This window comes from Equus przewalskii, chromosome 1 (genome assembly GCF_037783145.1).
Source record: "Equus przewalskii isolate Varuska chromosome 1, EquPr2, whole genome shotgun sequence".
Lineage (NCBI taxonomy): Eukaryota > Metazoa > Chordata > Mammalia > Perissodactyla > Equidae > Equus > Equus przewalskii.
Genome location: NC_091831.1, coordinates 48,317,686 through 48,341,397, shown reverse-complemented (window position 1 = coordinate 48,341,397; position 23,712 = coordinate 48,317,686). Strand labels below are relative to the sequence as shown.

Genomic DNA, 23,712 nt, shown 5'->3' with positions numbered 1-23,712 from the left:
TTATTTCTTCAAGACCCAGTGTTGGTAGATTGTATGTTTCTAGAAATTTATCCATTTCTTCTAGGTTATCCAACTTGTTGGCATATTATTGTTCACAGTATCTTTTATGATCCTTTTTATTTCTGTGGCATTACTTGTAATGTTTCCTCATTTCTGATTTTTGTTGAGTGTTTTTTCTTTGTATAGCTAAAAATTTGTCAATTGTATTGATCTTTTCAAAGAACCAACTTTTATTTCATTGATTTTTCTATTCTCTATTTCATTGATTTCTGCTCTAATATTATTTCCTTCCTTTCACTAACTCTGGGTTTAGTTTGCTCTTCTTTTTCTAGTTCCCTAAGTTTCAAAGTTAGGTTGTTGATTTTAAATCTTTCTTCTTTTTTTAATGTAGGCATTTACCACTATAAACTTCCCTCTTTGTAGTACTTTTGCTGCATCCCATAGTTTTGATATGTTGTATTTTCATTTTCCATGTCGCAAGATATTTTCTAATTTTGCCTCAGTTTTCTTCTTTGATCCAGTGATGGTTCAGGAGCGTGTTATTTAATTTACACATATCTATGAATTTTCCAGTTTTCCTTTCGCTACTGATTTCTAGTTTCATTCTACTGTGGTCAGAAAAGATACCTGGTATGACAAGTATCTTCTTAAATTTGTTAAGACTAGTTTTATGGCCTAACATGAGATCTATCCTGGAGAATGTTCCATATGCATTTGATAAGAATATGTATTCTGTTATTGAGTGATGTGTTCTGTATACGTCTTTTAGGTCCAATTGGTCTATCATGTTGTTCAAGTCCTCTCTTTCCTTGTTACCTTCTGTCTGGTTGATTTATCCCTTATTGAAAGTGGGGTGTTGAAACCTCCTAATGTTATTGTATTACTGTCTATTCCTCCCATTAATTCTGTCAATATTTGCTTCATATAATTGGGTATTCTGCTGTTAGATGCATATATTTATAATTGTTCTATCTTCCTGGCAAAGTGAGCCTTTTATCATTATACAACGACCTTCTTTGTCTCCTGTGATAGTTTCTGACTTAAAGTTTATTTTGTCTGATGTGAGTATGGTCATCCCTGCTCTCTTTTGGTTACCATTTGCACAGAATCTTTTTCCATCCTTTCACTTTCAGCTTGTATATATCCTTATATCTAAAGTGAGTCTCTTGTAGATAGCATACAGTTGGATCATGATTTTTTAATCCATTCAGCCACTCTGTGTCTCTTGATTGGGGAGTTTAAATTGTTTACATTTAAAGTAATTACTGATAGGGAAAGACTTACTACTGCCATTTTGCTAACTGTTTTCTGCTTGTCCTGTAGGTATTTTGTCCCTCATTTCCTCTCTTGCTGCCTTCGTTTGTGTTTCATTGATTTTTTTTTTATAGTGACATGTTCTGATTCTTTTCTCATTTCTTCTACAGGTATTTTCTTTAGCAGAGAGCTTTATCTTTTCATATGCTTTTGTGTTGCTGTACACTGTCCTTTTGTTTCAACTTGAAGGACTCCCTTTAGCAATTCTTGTGAGGCATATTTAGTGGTGAGGAACTCCCTTGGCTTTTATTTATCCGGGAAGGTCTTTATTTCTCCTTCATTTCTGAAGGACAGTTTTGCTGAATATAGTACTCTTGGTTACAGTTTCTCTTTTTCTTTCAGTACTTTGAATATATCCTTCCACTCCCTTCTGGCCTATAATGTTTCTGCTGAGAAATCTGCTGATAATCTTATGAGAACTCCCTTTTAAATAATGAGTCATTTTTTTTCTTGCTGCTTTCAAGATTTTCTCTGTCTTTGACTTTTGACAAGTTGATTATTATAATGTGTCTCAGTGTGGACGTCTTTGGGTTCATCCTAGTTGGAGTCTTTTAAGCTTCTTGAATTTGGATGTCCATTTCCTTCCTTAGATTTGTGATGTTTCCTACCATTATTTCTTCAAACAATCTCTCTGCTTATCTCTCTCTTCTCTACTGGGACTCCTATATTGGGTATATTGGTCTGTTTAATAGCATCCCATAAGTCCCTTAAGCTTTTTACGCTTAATTTTCTTCTTTTCATTTCTCTGATTTGATAATTTCAAATGAATGTCTTCAAGTTCACTGATTCTTTCTTCTGGTTGATCAAGTCTGATATTGAGCCCCTCTAGTGAGTTTTTCAATTCAGTTATTATATTCTTCAGCTCCAGGATTTCTGTTTTATTCTTTTTTCTAGTTTATATCTCTTTGTTGATATTCTCATTTTGCTCAAGCTTTGTTTCCCTTATTTCATTTACTTGTTTATCTGCGTTCTCCTGAAGCACACTGAAGTTCTTCAAGACAATTATTTTGAATTCTCTGTCAGGTAATTCGTAGATCTCCATTTCTTTAGGGTCAATTTCTGAAAATTATTTTGTTCCTTTGATTGGGTCATGTTTCTCTGCTTTTTCATGTGCCTTGATTTTTGTTGTGATTTTTGCATTTAAAAAAAGACCCATTTCTCCCAGGCTTTACAGACTGGCTTTGCACAGTGGAAGACTTTGACCAATCAGTCTGGGTAGAGATTCTGGGGGCCCCTCAAATCTTTTATGAGGATGTGACTTCTCTGGGTTAGTCTACGTAATTTTTCAATTAAAGGGAACTGCTGGTTTCTTTCTCATGAGGCTTTAGTCTCTGACTACCTCTGGTGTCTGTCTGCAGTACTGTAGGTTCTCTGGCACTGCCACAGGCTGCTGAGCTATTTTGAGCTCAGTTGCCCCAAGGCAGCCAAAGTATGCCAGTTACCCATTAGTGCTCCAAGTTAGGTGAAATAGAAATCAATCCTTCAAATAGCCCCCCAAAAAGCTGGAATATTGGACCTATGTTCCACTATTCTCTTTCCCTTTCAAGGGAGAAGGAGAACATTGGGCTTTTCCTTCCAACTGCTAGCTTTGCTGGCTTGTGGGAGAGGCTGATGTAGATTAAGTGAAACCATTTTCCTTACCCATTTCAGTGCAGCTGTTCTTGGTTTTGAGTTTGCCTGGGCATTCTCATAACAGCTTTTTGGACTGAAGATTGTTGTTAAGTTGGTATTTCTGTTGGGGAAAGAGGTCTGGGGTTTCCTATTCCACCATCTTGCTGACCACAGACAGGTTTATTTCCATAATCTTATATTACTGCATACTCAACAGAAACACACACAAGAACACTCACCAAGAATCTACAGCAACGGCTTTTCTTTGATTTAGAACAAAGCATATGAAATATTTTAAACATCCACTTCTCTATCTCCTTTTCTGAATTTTTTTTGCATTTAAAGTATATAAAGATAATGTACTGTACACACTATCTTATACACCATCTCATCTCCACTATACTTCATCTATGATTCCAGTCAGACCACAGTAAACAGCTCTGTGCAGGTGTCAACCCACTTTGTGCTGACAGTGCTTCATCTCAAGCTTACACAAGATGCACTTCTCACTGCCTGCTCTGAGAGCTTGCTGGATGCCCACAGGGGCCAATAAGTCACACATATGTAACCCAGAAGGGCAAGGTAGACAATCGCCATGGGGCAACCCTCAATCCTCTTCAAAGAGAGACAGAAGCTGACAGACAAATGCTTCTTTTAGTCCTTTAGACAGATGATTTAGGGATGTAATCTCTGGGACTCACCAGAAACAGCAGTTGCCCTCAGAGGTAACTAGGTCAATAATGCCCTCAAAGGTAACCAGCTCATTATATCAGCTTTGCCTTCTTCCTCCCTGTTTAACTTTCCTTCTTCCCTCACCTCCTCCCCTTGAAAGTACTTCCCCAATAAACTAGCTGTCACAAGCCCTTATCTTGTGGGACAGAGGTAGGTGACCCAGGCTAAGATGCACATGGAGTAGGGCCTTACTCTATGGGATGATCTTTTCTGTTCTGTGAATAAGTAGAGGTAAGTTTCCGCTCTTCTACTAGACTGTATTCCTCATAAAGCTAAAAGGCCTCATTCACTTGTGCAGTCCCATAACATGACCTCACGATTTTTTTAAACACATACAATGATTTCCCATTGGGTTTTTCAGATGGCCTCACTATTCCCAAATGATTTATGAGACAATTTTCATAAGCTTGAAAGCTAATCACTTATGCAGAACATCCTTCAAATTCAAATCCATTTTTATCATATTTTGTTGCTCAAGCCTAGTTGTTTTGACTTGGTCAAATATAACTTTCCATAGATAATGCATCCCAGATGTCCATTCACTGATAGTAAATATATAGTTGAAGGCAACATTTCTGTTTAGGTAACAATATGACTGCCAGAAATGTTTTACTAAAATATAGATCCCAGTAAAAAAATAAAAACTCTACAGATCTATGCTAATCTTGGGTTTCCTTTTCCCATATAAAAAATATTTTAATTTAAGAAAAACATTCCCCCTGGCTTAAAATAAACATATTTTTATATGATTTCTTTTCCAACACTTAAGCTAAACTTATATTTTTCTGGCTCTTTAAATTAAATCATTATAATCAAGCAATTTAAAAGATAAAATCTTACCAAAATATTGACTCTGCTTTGGAACAGCACTTCAAAAGCTCAGAATATAATAAAGGGACCAACTCAAAACATAGATAATACAAGCTTCATTGATCGTCTATACAAGATAAGAGAAATATTGTGTTAGTTCTCAGTAATCAACAAGAAACTAAAACAATTCTGAAAATACTTAAAATTTGGACATACAGATGTCTTTTTAATTGAGATTTTAATCTAATGAACATTATTACATTTCCCTGCTATGTTTCTCTAGTGGTTTAAATGATGGGTATAAATCGTGGCACATGAGGCTTGATAACTGGACAAATTGGGAGAGGAGAAGGAAAATGTGACCGAAAGATGCCACTCAGGGAAGCACACAATCTCCTTTATTCATCTAACACAGTATCAACACCAACAAGTCTCAACTAGGGTTTAGGCACTGTTATCGCCGCTCAGTTACAGTAGAAAACCTGAAATTAGCTAACATCTAGCCCACAGAAGACAGGGCACTGCAAACCTGACTGCCAAGATGTCAGAAAGCAGAGCTTATGAGTTAGCTCTCTCATGAGTGCTTGCTCCTCCAGAGCCAAGACTCTCCAACGGTCCTCATTCCACTACTTTCCCCATTTGCTATGTATCTTCATGTGTGTGGTACAAATCAAGACAAATTCCTACCAAAACTACTCATGTATGTAGAGCTAAGTCAGCTTCCAACACCACACACCAAGTACTACTGGGCTTGTATACTGGGCTTGTATTTGTAGACTGTACAAAAGACTCAGAATATTGGACCTGGAAGGGATTTTAGGGGCATCTAATCAAAAACTCTGAGAGGTTAAATGACTTGTCCAAGGCAACAGTGTCAGTGGCAAGACTGGGTCATGAACTCAAGTCACCTGACTCCTGGTCACCCATTCTGCTGGGAGTGGCTTACTTCCCTCTAACGCAAAATACCTCAATGAGTATCCTGGTACAATGAGAAAACTAACATAAAAGACCACTCCTTTTAAGAAAGGATTAGTATCTGAGATGCTTTAAGATCATATTTAAACAAGTACCTGGAGATGTATTATTGTAAGAACAAGATAATTCAGCTTCTGCAACTAAATAAATTGAAAAATTATACTAACCTTGATAAATTTCAATGTATAAAACTAATCCAGATCAGACACAGATATAAATTATTCAACAGTAGCCTCACTTGAATTAACTTTTGCATATCCTCATTCAAAGCTCCACACTAATGTCCCATTGCTAAGAGTACAACATTTTACACAGCCCCTAGACTGAGGGTGAAGACAGACCACTTTGCATGTGGAGAATTACTCTGCCTTGCTTATGTAAGGCAGAACTGTTTGGTGTTTCTAGGTCAACCACATGTCCTAGCTTCAAAGTTCCATTCCATGAGGTCAATGCCAGGTCCACCAGGCCAAAATGGGACAGAGGTTCTAATCCAGACCCATCATGGGTCATTTATTCTCTAAACATAGCATGGCTACTTTCATAGCACTAGGCTAGATGTTGGAGAGGAACAGGAGATGAATTTGAAACATACAGACTATTTACAAGGGATCAACTGTGAGTCAACTTTACAAACATTACCATATAATCTTCACAATAACCTGAGAAAAGAGGCATTATTAGCTCCATTTGACAAAGAAGGAAACTGAGAAAACTTAACCTGAGCTAGTAAAAGGCAGAGCTTTGGAGCATTCTCCCTGGGAATTCTGACCCAGCTCTGTGCCTACCACCACACTCCTCTGCATTTCAGCAGGGACCCGGGGGAGCACTGTAACCTATTCTGGAGCACACTTCATCCTCCTGGGCTCAGATCTGACCTGTCACCACACTACACAAGAGTGTAGACTCCACAACAAACCACAGAGGAAAACTACAATCTAGATCCACTCGGAATTCCAAAAAGAAACAAGGGCTTACAGACTTTTTGTCTGTAAAATGCAAATCTCAACAGCATCTCTATCTCACAGGTTGTTGCATGAGAGGCTGACAAGACTGAACAGGCATAAAACATCAAGAACAATGTCTCACACACAGTAAGTGCTTAAAGTCAGCTGCTGCTTTTAAAATCACCACCATTCTTCAGTAACCATATTTCTCAATTTTTTTTCCTTAGAATAAAGTTCCAAAGGAGAATAAAGTTACACAATCATGTTCACAATAAGGTGGTCTATACCACATTTTACTATATTAGGTTAAAATGCTGAGGATAAAACAGTAGTTAATGCTACAATAGCAGCTACATAAACTCTGTCCAAATGGTCAAGGACGATATTTCAAGGTAGAAAAATAAAAATAGCTGTTAGGATGGGGACATCACTGATGATTATTTTTCTTTTTAAAATTTCCCTTCACATAGCTTTTTAAATTTCTATAGTAAAAAATGTGTGATTTTAAGTTATTTCATAATATATTAAATAGGTGTCTATTACATGTAAGTTAACAGGAGTCTGTAAGGAAATTAAATGCATTCTGAGCCTACTGCACAATAAGATACTATATCCCCTCCACAGGAATATATAGGTTTGTGTTCTTCCTTCAAGTCCCTTACAACAAGCCACTATAAACAACATCATGCCAGTTATAAATTATGCTCCTAGACTAGAATGCTTCAAGATGGTTCAAGAACATGGAGAAAGCACTAGCTTCAAGGGTAAAAGGAATCAAAGAAACAAAAGGATCTGAATCGTCTTAACTTTGATCATCATCCTCTAACTACCTCATGATGTTTCTCAAAGTGTGGTCCTGGGACCACCTACATTAGACTCACATGAGATTCTTTTCAAAATGCAGATTCCTACCACCACTACGACTCTCGAACCTACAGAATCAGAATCTCTGAGAGAGGCCCAGAGTTTGCTTTTTTGCACAATCTCTTCAGGTGATTTTTACGCACACAAATTTTAAGAACTATTGAGTCACAGACATGAAAATCAGGTAAGATAAACATCATTCAAACTTTTCAGTGAAAGAAACAAACAGAACTCTAACTCTGGATTGCTAACTCAATTACTTCCTAATTTCTCACAACCACCAGCTCAAACAAGCCAGGTTGTAGGATCATAGGCACAAGCAGCAGATATCCTGCGGATCTGTTGTCTCTTCTGCTTAACCTGTGAGTCTTTCTAGAAAATAATTCTGCAAACTTTATCAAAAGCCTTAAAATGTCTATGCTTTTTGCCTCAAAAATTTCACTAGTAAGAATTTTTCCTATGAGAAAAGTCAAGGATGTATGAAGCGTTTTTAGGCAAAAGTGTTTGGGGCAGTAGTAGTAATATTCCTCATCCGCCATTTCTTGACTGTGTGCACTGGATTCCGGCACTGTTGGGTGCTTTACATACGGTATTTCTAACCCTCACAACCTAGAAGATACTTTTATCTCCATTTTAGAGATGAGAAGACGGAGGTTCAGAGAACTTATTCCTTACCCCAGGCCACACAACCAATTGATAGAGGCAGGACCTGAATCTTGGGCAGTTTGAGTAGAAACATTAGGTTCTTCCCACTACCTGGCCACCTAAAAACATTATGAAATGTCATAAAGTGCAAGCAAAGTATGATATGTCGAGGGAATATTTTATAGCCATTTAAAAACGTGTTCTTTAAGAATCTTTAATGACCTGAAAAATATCCATGATACAACATTAAGTGAAAAAGAAGTGAAGTGTGATCCTAGTTCAGAATTTAGGGGACCCAAGTCACACAAGGGTAAGCATCCCCAAAGCCTTACACAGTATCTAACATATGGTAGGAACTCAATATCCGTTGCAAAAATAAATTACATATGGGCAAAATTTTTAAGGATCAGCAAAAAAACCCAAAATATTATCAGTGGTTATTGCTGGATTCTGGACTTAGAGATGACTTTCGGTTTTTCTTTTTTTTACACCAGTTTTTACTTTCAAATATTCTATAATAAGTTTGTATTACTTTCATAATTAGGAAAGAAAACAGCAATGGCTAATTTTCAAATCCAATCATTTAAGCTTCTTCCTATACAAGAGATGTAGTTAAGCTCCAGATCAACTCAATATGCAGACTAACACATGGTTTATCTTATTCACTGTAACAGAGAAATGACTTTATAGCTAGAAAGTGAGCATTATCCGTTTTATATGCCAACATCATAAATGGTAACAGGATTTAATACCTGTTACAAACATAAATGTTTTCATCACCTACAGTTATTAGTAGCTTAGTAGGTAGGAAATGGATTTATAAATGTATAGCATCCACAAAATGCTTCTATTATTGGTGTGTGCATTTTGGATAATGCCATAAAGGCTAGCACCACACAGATTAAAAATCAACTGTGGTGGCTTTTGCAGCATAACAACGGTTTCTTGCCAAGCTCATCCCCCCACACTGCAAAAACCGTTATAAATTAGCACTAAAATTGTGCCTCATCCCGGCTAGTTTATTAAGCATTTTTTATTTTTATTTATTTTTTTTTTTTGAGGAAGATTAGCCCTGAGCTAACTACTGCCAGTCCTCCTCTTTTTGCTGAGGAGGGCTGGCCCTGAGCTAACATTGTGCCCATCTTCCTCTACTTTATATGTGGGACGCCTACCACAGCATGGCGTGCCAAGCGGTGCCATGTCCTCACCCAGGATCTGAACTGGCGAACCCCGGGCCGCCGAGAAGCGGAATATGCACACTTAACCACTGTGCCACTGGGCCAGCCCCTTAAGCATTTTTTAAAAAGGAATCTGTATGGTCACTATTATCCCATGTATTTTTTAAGAACTAAATTTTGAAATAAACAGAATAAACCAAGGATGAGACAACTGGTATATTTTATTAGCTCATCATTCTGTACAATCTCAAACAGCAAAACATGGCAAAAATCTGATGATAATCTTACTATCAAACTGCCTCCAAAATGACCTCATCTTCTGAACAGATTCTGGCTTTCTTGGCCAGATTATACTGCAATGACCAATCTACGAAAAGCCAAAAGGGCAGAGGAATGAACTACATTGAACCTGCCGATTCTAAAAGCAATTTGAGATGGGTGGTGGGCAGGAAGGAAGACAGAGAAAGGATATCTTGGAGTAATATAAGGTAAAATGGACATTTGTATTCCGTTGTGTAATTTTCAATTAAAAAAAGCACTTGACGGGGCCGGCCCGTGCCAGAGTGGTTAAGTTCGTGCACTCCACTTCAGTGGCCTGGGGGTCACAGGTTCGGATCCTAGGTGCAGACCTAGCACGGCTCATCAAGCCACACTGTGGTGGCATCCCACATAAAATAGAGGAAGACGGGCGGCAGATGTTAGCTCAGGGCCTCTCTTCCTCGCAAAAAAAAAAAAAAAGGTCACTTGACATGGTGAAAACAGTGGAGGAAAAAAAAGATAGAGTACTCAGTGGCCCTAGGTCCTGCTTGTAAAAGGAGTAAGAAGTAACAAGATGAGAACAGTTTCACAAGATCAAAGGTATCTCCTCATTGGAATTTAGGTTTATTCCTGGATTATGCCAAGAAAGAAATTCCATCTACAAATAACATTACCAAATAATCTAGATTTCTAGGGATTATCAATGCATGCCCAAATCTCCAATACAGGTAGGCTTTTGCCTCAATTACAGCTTGGAATTTCTGTCACAGCGCCCTCGGCTCCACCCATTGTGGGGAAGTTACGGGCTGGATCTCTCAGTGTCCATTCAGACCCACTTCTTCCTTGCCACTTCTACTAGAGAGGCTGGAAAAGCAGTTACGTTCCCAGAATCTCTTGTAGCAAAGAACAGCCAAAGAAATACAAACGGAAGTTCCAGCACAGAGAATTCCTTGTCACATAAAAAGGCAAAATCTTGACTGGAAAACAATTTTTGTTCTCCTCCCTTTTCCCTGCACAGACCACTGATGTACCTCAAGGCACAGCCACAGCCAGACTAGGACAATGAGGCCAAAAGCCGGAGCCTAAGGATGGCAGAGGCAAGGAGGGAAGTCGCTGGGCTCCTTAAGGCCCCCTCAGCAGCTACTGGGGCCTGGACCTCTTAGCCCCAGATTTTTTGTTGGGTGAGAAAAATATACCCCCAGCTTGTTTAAGCCACTTTATGTTGGGATTTCTATTAGTCGCAGCCAAATACATTCCTGCCTGTTAAAATCATTGATATGACATTCCTTTCTGTGTTTTAACTTATCAATGATCAACTTAACCAAAACCCCACAAGTCTTCACAGAGATAAGATTTACCGAGCGTGTGTACACTTTCTGAGAGGGCTTATTCCATGCCCCCAAGCACAGCCTGTAATGTCCATCTCATTTCCTCCTCACAGGACTCTACGAGAGGCAAAGTCAGGACTCTAATCCATGCCAGTCTGATGGCAGTTCCTGAGCTCTTTAAAGCTGTCAAGCTATCCAACCTCTGAGGGATTTTTTCATTGAGTTTGTAAAGCAATCTTAACGTTCAGTTATGCTCTCTGACTCAACTACAACCGTCCTAACAAACTTTCTGACTGGAGGAAGACTTTCACTAAAAAGTAAATCACCCCCTTCCCCTAAAAGAAAGATTCACATGCAGTTTTTAAAAAAAACTGGCAAGCACTTGCTTCCTAGTGTTTTGGAATCACATGGCACAGCACTGCCGCGGCACGAACGGTTACTCAGCACCACGTGCCTGGCGCTGGGCGAAGTGTTTTACACGCATCGTCCCATTCAGCGCTCGCAACATCCCCAGAAGACTGCACTGCCATTGTCCCTATTTCACAAGTAAGCAAACAGAACATTCGCCCAGGCACAGCATTTGCTTTGAAAACGTCTCTTTCTAGATGCCCATAAATGACAAGTTCAGGGCAACATAAAACTAGAAGGGGGATTTTGCTGCCAGTCTTTAGGAAAAATATCAGAAGTGACTGGCTCAGGACTGTTCAAAGAATGAAACACATTCAAGGCAAGAACAATTATAATTAAGAGGATATAAACCCCTCTCATCCTGAGCAAAATCTAGAATTCCACACTCCTGTCTAATGTAGTTTTACTCGGTCTGTACTCACTCACCTTTACAAGGGGCTGATATACTCCGCACACTGTGAGCTACCAGGTGGGCCAATAATAATCTTTAGATAGCTGTGAATATTCATTTATTGTAAGAGCATCTAATTCATTTTCCAATATACTTGATTTTCATTTTCAATATAAGAATGTGCATTTTATGAACTATGGTTTACGACGAATATGGTTATTAATTTATTCAGCACTTCCTATGTGGCCAGCACTGTGATGTTTCACATACATCTTTTTTCTCTTAATCGTCACAACCACCTAAGGTTGCAGGCACTATTATTAACACCCCCTTTTAGAAATGGGGCTGCAGGTGACACACTTTCCCAAGCTCCCTATTAAAAGCTAACACATCCAGGTCTGCCCAGAGCCCTGTGCCTTTAACCACTAAGCTTCATAAAGTTATTTGACTGGTTCTCGTTGTTTATTAGCCTTAACCAAGCATTAACTAGAAAACCATATTAAGCTTAGCTCTCATTTATCTTCACTTCCATTACTCTCCCATTTTCATATATTTTTGCTTCCTATTTCTCCCTGCTCCCACAAAAACATCTAAGACAATCTTTACTAAAGTTTGCTGAATTAAAGAAATAACATAATTGCTGCTCTTATTTTAATCAATGATGTGTGATAACCTAGTTTCGTGGTTAGTTCTGCTACTCAAGCAAGCAGCAGCAAATGACCCCCATTGTGCCTATCATTGTAAAAACGCAACATGGTTTTTAAATCTTTAACAGCAATATCCTAAAAGCCCACCAGATGTCAAACTCGGTTCCTGACAATAGGCCATTTCTCCCCATGAAATATTTCCTCCTTTCTATGATGAAACACAAGGGATTCAGAACTTTGAAAATGCCCATGCTTCTAAATTTTATGTATGAATTTTTAATTGTATGACACACATACATGTTTTTCAACATAAAAAGAAAAGTCTAACAGTAAGACGTAAAACAACCAAAAAAGAAAGTATAAATATACAAATTCCACATTTGCCTCTCACAACTCTGGCAAACACCAAGACTGTATTTCTAACTCTTTTGACCCATTTATTTCCCTCTTTCTCCGTGACTTTCCTCTATACCACTCTCCTCCCTCTTTACATACCGTAAATCATATTTCATTGACTTAAATGAATCAACACTATTATCTCACATGAAGCACGAAATCTAAATTTTGAAGATCAGTATTAAATAAATTAAAAACTATTTTTCTTTATCATTAAACAATGCTGTCCATGGCATCCATTCCAATGCTGACCATACTCATCAAAAACCTAAACTTTAAAATAAATTCCCATTTAAAAAACCGCTGACCTATAAAATCAATAATCTTCATTTAGATTTGAACAAAACCGTCAAATGCTACGTGACTGTTCTAAAGCAGTTATTAGACAAAAATAAAAACTAGTGATTTCCCCCTACATTTTTGGCCTGGTGGTTTTCATGCGTATCAATTCTTTGGGTATTTAATGATCATCCAAGAATGGTATTTCATTTCTTTGACCACTACCCTACTGCCCATATTTCAACCTCACTGAATTTTTGGTCCATTGCGTAAAAGAATTTCTCTACTAATAAAAATACAACCCATTAAAGATTAACTTGCCCCCAGGACAGTCTCTCTGGAAAGAAATTCCAAGCATTATAAACACCAATCTGCACCACGCAGACTTAAAGGCAGATAATTTTATTTATCCTGATTTAAATTGGAAACCTGCACATATTTTAAGGCGATTATAAAAAGAAAAATGGCAAATCCAAATTCACAATAATCAGAAACCCAACCAGGCAAATACAGACTTTACTTACTTGGCACTTTTCAAATGAAAAAATTTCCACCCAAGAATATCTGACAATAATAGAATATTTGTTGATTTACCAAACTTCCTACCTTGGTCTCTATCTATTTTCCTTCTGTAATTACGAAACTGCAAAATTCTTTTGTTCCTGAAATATTTAAGTATATACTATATGTCAGAAATGGTGATAGGCACAGGAAATCTTTTGAACCCATGCTGTAATATTTATTATTAATAATAATAAAAGCAACTGATATATATATTAAGCTCTTATAATTTACCAGTGTGGCAAGTTTTAGCTTATTAGGCATTCTCGCTTTTAATTTCTCACAAAACTCTAGCGTCCCAAGGTCCCACAGGGATTTGAACCTGGGTCTGAGTGATTCCAGTGCCCACATTTGCTATAACCACCTGGTATAAAGCAATGAGGCACATGATTATGTTTGGTTCAGAAAATTAGTCTTCCTCCTTCAGACACGGTGGTTCTACATAATGCGACACCAGGAAATACGCATCACAAAACGCCTTGGTACACTGTGCTCTGGGTGCTACTGTCAAACGTGTTCCAACTTCACTTTCTTAGAAGGCATAATTCACTTACTGGTGATTTTGGAAAGTTAATCTAACCACTATGTTCAATCACTAAAGAATTCTTTGGGGTTGGATGTGAATATTTCATGATATACAGGTTGTTGAAGAAATGTTAACTCTGTCAAGGCTTTCTGTGAAAGAAACTTTACCACTGCTAAGCAATTTGAAACCACCTCATGTCAGAATATCACACCTCTAAAGGGGAGAGCCTTCAAATTTAAAAAAGGCCCCACTCATATTTCATTTTATTCTAAATGAAAATGAATTAATTCAAAAAAGAAATCCACCTCTAAAGCTCAGGTTATGCATGAGGGCTTCCTAGAAGCTAACGTCACTGGATGTGCACAGGTCTAACAGGTAAGGGAGAAGCAGTGCTAGAATATCCATCTTTCGCATCACTCCAAACCCACGTAGAAAACAAACTGGAAATCTGTTGAAAGGACGGGTCTGTGCTCTATCAGTTCAATCCAAACAATCTCACGACAATATTTTTGTGAGTAAATTTAATATTTTGTTTAATAATCAGAAATCAGGCAAAAAGAACCATAGAACAAATGAAACAACCAAAATGGGTTCCTGAAATGCAACTGGGGCTGTAATTCCCAAATCCACTTTGCATATTCTCACTTGAACAGTTTATCAACGAAGTGACTCTCCAGAAAGTTAAGTAATATAAGGGGGAAAAAAGGCAGAGGGACAGAAACATGACAAGCACTGGGGATGTTTATCAATAAAAATAAGCAACAAGGGAGATGAGTTTGAGGCTCATCCAAAAACGCCTGCCAAACACTCCTGCTATTTGTTTCCAGCAAGTTATTGTTTTGGAAAACATGTTGTTCTCTCTTAAAATAACCTGTTTAATTGTTCTAAAAAGCCACTGCAGTTCCACAGAGGCCTAAACAGCTCCCACACTGTGATGCATCGACTGATAAAGTCAAAGTAAGTTATGCTTAAAGCCACAAAAGAAAGTTCGAAAGCTCCAATCCTCCCTTGATATAAGGACACTAGCTACTGAATGAATCCACCACGGTGCCCTTAGTGAAATCAATGCCCGGTCCTCTACAGTATTTTAAGAATGACAGTCATTCAAACTACCTTATTTCTTTGGATGAAGGAAGTGAGCCACATTGGTGGTTCAAGGTAGGCTAGTAATTAGCATTTTTAAGGAAGGTCAGAATGACCTTGGACATTTTAACATTCTGAGAACTCCAATCATCTCATTAACAATCAGAATTTGTTTCCACTCGGATCTGGTTAAAGCCGTTATGCCTTGGAAAGTCCCAGAGAAACGAGAGGGTTAAAAAAAAAAAAGTCCCAAGTTGTGAAAGACAAAGTCAGACATCCATAGTACAGGAAGATTTTTATGAACTGAGCGTAACTCAAGATGCGTTTTATAAGCCTGTTAGGAGATGAACACACACTGTCCTCCAACCCAGCAGCACTGCCCTGACACAATCCCCACGCTTTGGCTGCTCACCCCCGTCCTGGCCCCTCTTAACGCCCGCGTGGAGGGTGGGGGGGCGGGAACTCCTGTCTTAAGCCATGACATCTGCAGAGCGTTTCCCAATAGCGAGACAAGGCCCCTCAGCTGGAGGAAGTGGATACTGACACGAGCAGAGAGGGACAGAGCTAGAACTCAGGGCTGCCAGGCAGTGGGAAGAGAGTCACGCATACTTTGTGCGGTCCCAGTGGCTCCGGATGGCACAGCCCAGGTGTCCGGACAAAAGTTGACATCTCCGAAGTCCAGAACGCAACTTGGGCGCGCCCGTACAAACTCGGCCTTCGGCTTCCCTGAAGCGGGTCAAGTCAGCACGGGGCTCCCGGTGCCTGTAGACCTGGGAGGCGTGGAAGGGTGGGGAGCCCCGCGAGGGCTCCACTCCCTGGGTGTCCTCCGGCCCCGCGGGGGAGGTGACCGGGGAACTACGTCGGCTGTGGCCCGGAGTGGCGGGCGCTGGGGCAGGGAGGAGCGGGGGGCTCGGGCGGGGATCCGAAAACGCGGGGGGATGCCTACCTTGTAACATGGCCTCGAGTTTCTTCCTGTCCACGCGGAAGCGCTCCTCGCTCCACTCGGGGCTGTGCAGGGGCGCCCCGGCCACCAGGTCGTCCTCGGAGCCGGGCACGGGCGAGTCGGTGCTGCGCTCGCTGTTGGAGCCCGGGTCCGACTGCGCCGCCAGGTAGCCGGGCTCGCCCTGGGCGGCCATGGTGGGCGCGCGGCGCTCGGGCTCCGGCCGCTCTGCCTGCGCCGCCGCCTCCGCTCGCCCGCCGGGCTCGACTGGCTCCCCGGGCCGCGGCGCTAGCTCGTCCCCACGCAGCCGCCGACGCCGCCGCCAACGCCGCCGCCACGGAGACCCCGGCGCATCCCAGCCCCGGGCGCCGCCCCCGCCGCCGGCCGCCCCGGCTCCCGGCCCCGGTCCCGGGCCAGTGGCTGCGCCGCCCCCCGGCAGCAGCGCCAGCGCGGACTGAGCGCGCCGCGCCTCCCGCGCCTCCATCCGCAGGGCTCCGGCGCCTCCTCCCCGCCCGCCGCCCGGCCGCCGCGCGCTCATTGGCCCGGCCGGCCCACGGGAGCCTCGGCGGGCGGGCGGCCCCTGGCGCTGGCACACTCGCGCGCGCACACTCACCACGTACACACTGCCGCTCCTTTGCACTTACACGGGTAAACCTTGTCCCGCACGCATCTTCTCAGAGTTCTTCAAACACGCTCGCCATGTTCAAGCACAGCACCCTCCCGAACGCGCAAGAAGTGCACGCACAATCCCCTTCTATTTCCATACACACGCTACCCCCTAAAACTCAGCCCCAGTCGGTCCCAAAAGTTGGAAACGGGACGGAGGAGAAAAGAGAAGGCTTGCGGAAGAAACAGTATCCACCTCTCTCAGGCATCACTGCGGTCATTGCTTACAAGCACTTCATTCCTCCACTAAAGGTTCAAACCAGACTGTTCCCCTCATCCCAGCCAAGCGGCTTACTCTTTTTATTGTGAGGGAAGGGATTTTTTTTTTCTTAAATGAGGTGAGAACGGAGTCATTTTGTGTGTGATTCTCAAGGAATAGATTCAGCTGACTTTAAAAAAAGAAAAGGAGGGGCGGACAGAGGCTCTGAGGTTGCAGTGTTGGTTAGCTGGATCCAGTGGGCAGCTGAGAGAGGGCTGGCTTGTCAGGGACTGAGGGCTCTTCTCTGTTCTCAAGGTTAGTCTCTCATAGATGACCAGCAAATGAACCTGTGATCCTACCTGCCCGGGGCCAGCCCACCCACTGCCACTCTCAAACTTGGACTTCAGGCACCAGGGAAGAAGAAACTGGCTTGCACTAGGAATGCCTTGGAACTCTATTTTCCCGGTTCACACTGATTCATACCCTCTTTTGTTTTGTAACCAAAAGCAGAAAGATTTTTTTTACTTTTTCTTTGCGGGGGTGGGGGGTGAGATAGCAGTTTGTCACTCTGCCACAGAGGGAGTCTTACTGGCTCGCAAGGGGCAAGCCTATCATTGGCGCGGACCCTGGATAATTCTGTACCATGCTTAAGGTTAATAAAAATTCTTATAGGTTCAGTTGCCTAGGTAACAAGAACTGACTGTGCTGGGTATTGTTGGGTAACAGATGGGGAAACTGGGACTGTGGGAAGTCAAGTGACATGACTAAGGTCACCCAGCAGCAGATAATGGAGCCAAGAATCGAACCCAGGTCTGTGTATCTGACACACAACACCACAAAACCCTGCTTTGTTGACTCTTGCTCAGAGTCGCCTCCTGGAGACCCGGAAGCAGAGGAACAGCTTAATTGCTTCCATCACTACCATGTGTTCCTTCTCTGAACGTATTAATTACTGTGCAAAGCACTAATTTAGCACCAAAATAGGTTATCAAGGAGCCTTCCATCAGGGATGTTTACCGTCTTTTTCTGTCAGCAAATATTTTGGGGGAGCCCATTATGTGCTGGGCACTGTGTTAAGCCCAAAAACTAGTTACCAAAACCAAATACCACCCCTAGGCTCCTGGAGCTGACATTCTAATGAGAAAGATAGAATGGTGACCAAAAATAAATAAATAAATCACTCAGACAAAAATATAAAATTGCACCTGCATTAAGCATTATGAATAAGAGACTCAAGATGTGAGAAAACTTAGAGTAATTGGATTCAGCCACAGAGGTCAGCAGAGGCTTCTCAGAGAAAGTGACTCTGGAGCGGAGAACAGAAGTTTGAGAAGAAATTAACTGGGAAAGAAAGGGGAGGGAAGAGCCTTCCCTGCAAATGAACTTTGGTCATAATAACATCCCTAAAGGTAGATATTACAATTAGCCTTGTTTTCTAGTTGAGGATACTGAGGCACAGGAGGTAAGATAACTTACCAAGCACGCACAACTAAGTAAGTTGTAGAATCAGGATTTGAACCCAGGAAGTCTCCCTCGAAAATCAGACTTCAGGGGCTCTATGCTTACCCACTAAACTATATTGGCTCTCAGTAGGATTGGCATAAGCAAAGATCCTGTGGTTGGAGGAGGCAGCATGCATTCCTCCACTGGAGAAACTAAAAGAAGACCAGCATAGCTGGTATAAGAAAACAAGGAGTTAGATGGTGCTAGCCCAGGCAGGAGAGGTAGGTAAGGAGTAGAGCATGTAAGCCCCACCAGCCAAGCTAAGGAGTTTTTGTCTTTATCCTCAGAACAGAAGGAAACCATGTAGAGGCTTTAAGTAAAGAATGATATACTTAGATTTGCATTTTAAAAAGATGAGTGTGGGGCTGGCCCAGTGGCATAGTGGTTAAGTTTGGCATGCTCCACTGTGGCAGCCCAGGTTCACGGGCTCAGATCCTGGGCAAGGACCTACACTATTCATCAAAGCTATGCTATGGCAGGGACCCACATACAAAATAGAGGAAGATTGGCACAGATGTTAGCCAATCTTCCTCAAGCAAAAAAAAAGAGCGAGAGAAGGATTGGCAACAGGTATTAGCTCAGGGCCAATCTTCCTCACCAACAAACAAAAAAAAGATGAATGTGGCTACAGTATGGCAAATAGATTGAGAGTCAAGGATAGAAGTAGTTAGACCAATTAAGAGACTATCTAGGAAGTTTAGATAATAAATGCTGGTAGCTTACCTAGAGTGGTGAAGATGTGAGAGGATTTGAGAAACACTTCGACAGTAAATATCACCAACTAGATTTGTGATGGATTGGATATCAGGTGATGGAGAGGGAAATGTCAGGAATGACTCTAGGGTTCTGGCTAACATAACTGAAGAGAGATAGGTACCATTAACTGAAATAGGAAACACTAGAAGAGGACGGACTACATTGGAGGGAAGATGAATTTGAATTGGGCATATTGAGTTTGAGGTGCCATTAAGACCCCCAAGAAAATATGTCAAGTAAGCAATTGGATATATAGGTCTAGAGTTCAGAAAAGAGTTCTTGGTTGGAGATAGAAATGTGTTATTTATTTGTTTATAGGTGGTAATTCCAGCCAGATGCATGGATAGGAATGTCTAGGAAAGAGAAGAGAATTAGAAGAAAAGAAAATAAAGAGCATTTCACAAATTCTATCATTTAGCGATCAAATAGATGACAGCATAATGGAAAAGGAGATAGAAGGAGTAGTAAGAGAAGAAGAAAAAAAACCAAAAAGTTTGTCATGTAAGCTAAGGAAAAAAAGTATTTCAAAAAGGAGAATGTGATCATCTTTATACAATACGGGAGGTCAAAATTTTAGATGGAGGTCACTGGGACCGTAGCAAGAAAGCCAGAATGGAGTGATGGAAGAGTGAATATAGCTAATGAAATGAGGAGTGAAGACAACAATTTGGGAAAACTCTGGCTGAGAGGGGAGGAGAGAGCAATAGTTGAAGGATAACGTGAGTAGAGGAAAGGCTGTTTGTTGTTTATTGGGTTGGTTGACTGGTAAGTTGGATGATTGATTTAATGGGTGAGGTTTAAGCATTGGAAAAACCACTGGAAATGATCCAGTTGACAGAACTAGAATATATAAGGAAAAAGAGAGGAGAGGTTGATATTATAGGGCTTTGAAAGTGTAAACAGACTAGATTCCAAGACACAAGCGGAGGAGAAACAGCTCATCAGAAGATGAACACATGGGTGTAAATGTAGGTTAGTTTGTAGGTCTCATTTCTAGAACACAAGGGAATCCCATCTGATGGCTTTTATTTTCCCAAAAGAGTACAAGTCAAAGTTATCTGTTGAGAGTGTGGGGGAAGTGTGTGTATGTGTATTTAGAGGTTTTAAAATAGCCTTTTGCATCTGTAAAAGAATGAATTGGTACTGTTGAAAGTCCAGTTGATGTTGGCAGTCATAAATTTATAATGGGATCAGTCTCCTTGTCCTGATTTTCTCCACCAGTGTTAAGCTTCTTGGGTGCAGGTACAGAGAAAACATAGGAGTCCTGACAAATGGATGAAATACCAGGAGCTGGAGGCAATGGAGCAGTGCCTGATGGAAGGTAGTTTCCAACGTGGAAAGTTATACCCAGCCAAACTATCAATCAAACATGAGGACAAATTCATTCTTAGCCATGAGAGGTCTCAAAAAAGACTATTTTCCTTATATTCTATCTTAACAATATACTGAAGATTGTGTGCCACCAAAACAAGGGAGTAAACCAAGATGAAGAAAAAAACAGAAAAACAGGAGATCCAGCACATGATAGAGGCAAAGGTGCTCCTCAGGATGATGGCAAAAGGAGAACAAAAATTGGAACAGGTCAGAAGTGTCAGGATCAAGATTTCTGCTAGATTAACTGGCTATAATTCTTGAAGAGTATGAACATATTCAGAGGAGATTAAGACAGTTGGAAGAGACTCTGGGGTTAAATTTGTGATTGGTTCATAGAAAGCTATGGTCCAAAAAAGAAAAAGATAATGACTCCAAGAATAACAGAACATTATGCAGAAAAGTCGAAGTAGTCAGAGTATGCTACATGGCTGAGCTGTAACTAGCATTTACATAGTTGTAATTATGTAAACCATGAATACTGATCTAAGCTAAATTATAAATATAACTAGGTTAGGAATTTGGGGGATTGGGAAGTGAACATGTGTGTAGTGGGGCTTTCAGGCAGCAGTGGTAAAAAAGCAAAACCTCCTCTGCTTTAGGGGAACATCAATACATAGATAATCACTGAAACTTTTCTAAAATCAAGAAATAGCAATTTAAGCATATGATTTGGAGATATGGAGGTAAAAATAGAATCAAGCTCCAAGTATCAGAAATGGTTGCCTGTAGGAAATGGGAAATGAGGGGAAAGCATATGGTCCTTCTGGTTGCTATACAAGTCTTCTAGAACAATTTGATGTTTTAAACCATATGGGTGCATAACTTTAATTTTAGGAAAGCTAATGAAGTAACACGTTTATAATACCATTATTGAAATGGTTAATAAATAAGAGAACCTTGAATTCACGACTTCTGAGTCCTGTGCTCTTCCTACAAAACTTGAACCAGAGTTAGAATAATTGACACTATTTTTGTTTTCATTAAGTATATTTGTTTTGTTTGTCTTCATCTTCCTACATCATTCGAGAAAAGAATAATTTTAAATTCACTCAGAGGTATAGGAGCAGATCGGATGCCAGGTCATCAATTGCGTAGATTTTTTTTTAATGTAGTAAGGCTCTCGAAAAGAAAAATCATGGAGAAAAAATCAGATAACTAAGATCACATTAAATCTTCAAGTTCACAAAATATGAAAATCCATAAGCGATTTCTTTTTAAAAACAGGAAGTAAGTATTATCTTACATTTACTTTAGAAATTCATGTCTAACTTTGATTAGTGGTCATCTGATGAAAAAACTCCTCTGGGAACATTTGAAAGTAAAATGGATTGGCGTTCTTTTCCAAGCACTCTTAATTAGTTTCCCTGAATTAGTTTTTTCTAAGGCCAAAACAAAACTATTGATCCTGAACTTATGTATTTTTGTGAGCGTTTCAGAAGTTTACATTAAAACTACTTTTCTATTTTAACTTAAAACTTGGCATTTCGATTATGTTTGAATAATCTCAATATGTGGCCAGATGTTATTCAATTAAATGGCATACAAAGCTAATGGCCGGCCCCTGTTTAACAATCCCACCTCATTCTGTTTGCCTTTCACACTCCAACAATACTGAAGAACTTGTAATTCCTGGTCTAGTCCTGCTCTCATATCTAGAGCTCTGTGCTTTGCAAACAGTATTCCTCCAGCCTCTCTCCTATTTTGTTCCCCTGGCCTTCACAAACACCCCACCACCAGGCCAATTTAGGTACTCTTTGTCCATTGTTTCCAGTGAATGCTATGCTTATTCCCATTAAAGCAATTATCTTTGCATTTATTATCATTATCATCATCATCATTATTATACATCTGTTGTCTGAGTTCCTGAAGACAGAAAATGTATCTTTTCACGTTGTGTCTCCAGAATCCAGCAATTGCCTAAAATAGGTTGACAAGCTTTTAACCATGTACCTAGAAACATATGTTTAGAAATTATTTTGTGATACAGTTTGGATAATTGTGTAACCAGAGAGTAACTAAGTCGATGAGGAGCATAAAAAGAGAAGTTAACCTCTAATGCTAGAGTTAAAGCAGCTGATACGTAGGAACATTCTCTCCATTTGCAGCTGAGGAAACAGAGGCCTAGAGAAGTGAGAAGAATTGATTAGAGCGCCACATCACTTGAAAGTAAACTTAGAATCATCGATACTGAGTCGCAAAAATTATCTGGTCCAGTCCTTTTATTTTGCAGTTCAAGAAACTGAGACTGAAAGATTCAAAGAAAAATAAAGTTGTACAAATGTGTGCTTAAAATGTGTAAAAAAACTGATTTTCATCAAAGCATAATCCACAGAAACAATTTGTTTTATTAAAATATTTCTTTTTTCACAGCCAGCCCTAATGGCCTAGTAGTTAAAGTCCAGCACACTCCGCTTCAGCACCAGGGTTCGGTTCCCAGGGGCAGAACCACGCCACCTGTCTGTCAGTCGCCATGCTGTGGCAGTGGCTCACATGGAAGAAATAGAAGGACTTACAACCAGAATATGCAACTATGTACTGGGACTCTGGGGAGGGAAAAAAAAAGAGAGCGAGGAAGATTGGTAACAGATGTTAGCTCAGAGTGACTCTTTCCAAGCAAAAAAAAAAAAAAAAGATTCTTCTCTTGAAAAAAAATTTTTTTTTTTTTCATTTTAACTTTTTACTGAAACTTTTTGGCCAAAACTCTACGTAGCCATGGTATGGTGCAGTGTATTTTGGAGATTAGTTTGCTCTTAAGTGAACGTTTTAAAATCGTATAAATTTTCCCTGTAGTGTCAAGTTAAAAGCACAGTAAAGTGTTAGATATTCTATTTTAATGCCTTTAGAGTTGGTTCTAGGAGAAGGCTCATTTGAAATAAACATAAATGAAGTAATAAAGGAAGATAAACATACCACGTATAATGCCAATGTTCTTTCAGACTAATAATAATGCCTAACATTTTTTGAGTATTTATAATTTGCTGGACACTGCTAATTATCTCATTTGGTTCTCACCACACTCCTATGAGATTGGTACAACTACTGTCTCCATTTTTAAAGAAGAGAATAGCTAAGGCCTGGAGAGGATAACACACCCAAAGACCAACAGTATGGCATGGTTGTGATTCAAACACAGAAACATCCGACAGAAATAGTGTTCCTAACTACTACAGGAGGCTTTCTCTCCTATCTGTCTGGTTACATGTAGGTAATGTTAGAGGTGCAAGGAACCTAAGGTTCATTGAAGCTGGTAGTTTTCACAATTGAAAAATAGAAACTGTCTTTCAAATAAACTCTAATGCAGAATGCTCTTACAGAAAACTAGTA

At 40.2% G+C, this 23,712-nt stretch overlaps 1 protein-coding gene across 5 annotated transcripts in view; it reads right to left on the bottom strand.

The window, feature by feature from the left end:
- Positions 1–16,347, bottom strand: part of BICC1 (BicC family RNA binding protein 1) — a 267,016-nt gene extending 250,669 nt beyond the window's left edge. For 2 of the 5 annotated variants that reach the window (XM_070611494.1, XM_070611480.1), the window contains exon 1: positions 15,897–16,347. In XM_070611494.1, the coding sequence (XP_070467595.1) occupies positions 15,897–16,086 (190 nt within the window). In that variant the 5' untranslated portion in view covers positions 16,087–16,347. Of the gene's footprint in view, positions 1–15,559; positions 15,699–15,896 lie in introns of those variants that run through there. The other 3 variants (XM_070611485.1, XM_070611476.1, XM_070611515.1) reach the window with 2 other exon arrangements.
- Positions 16,348–23,712: the final 7,365 nt, after the last annotated feature.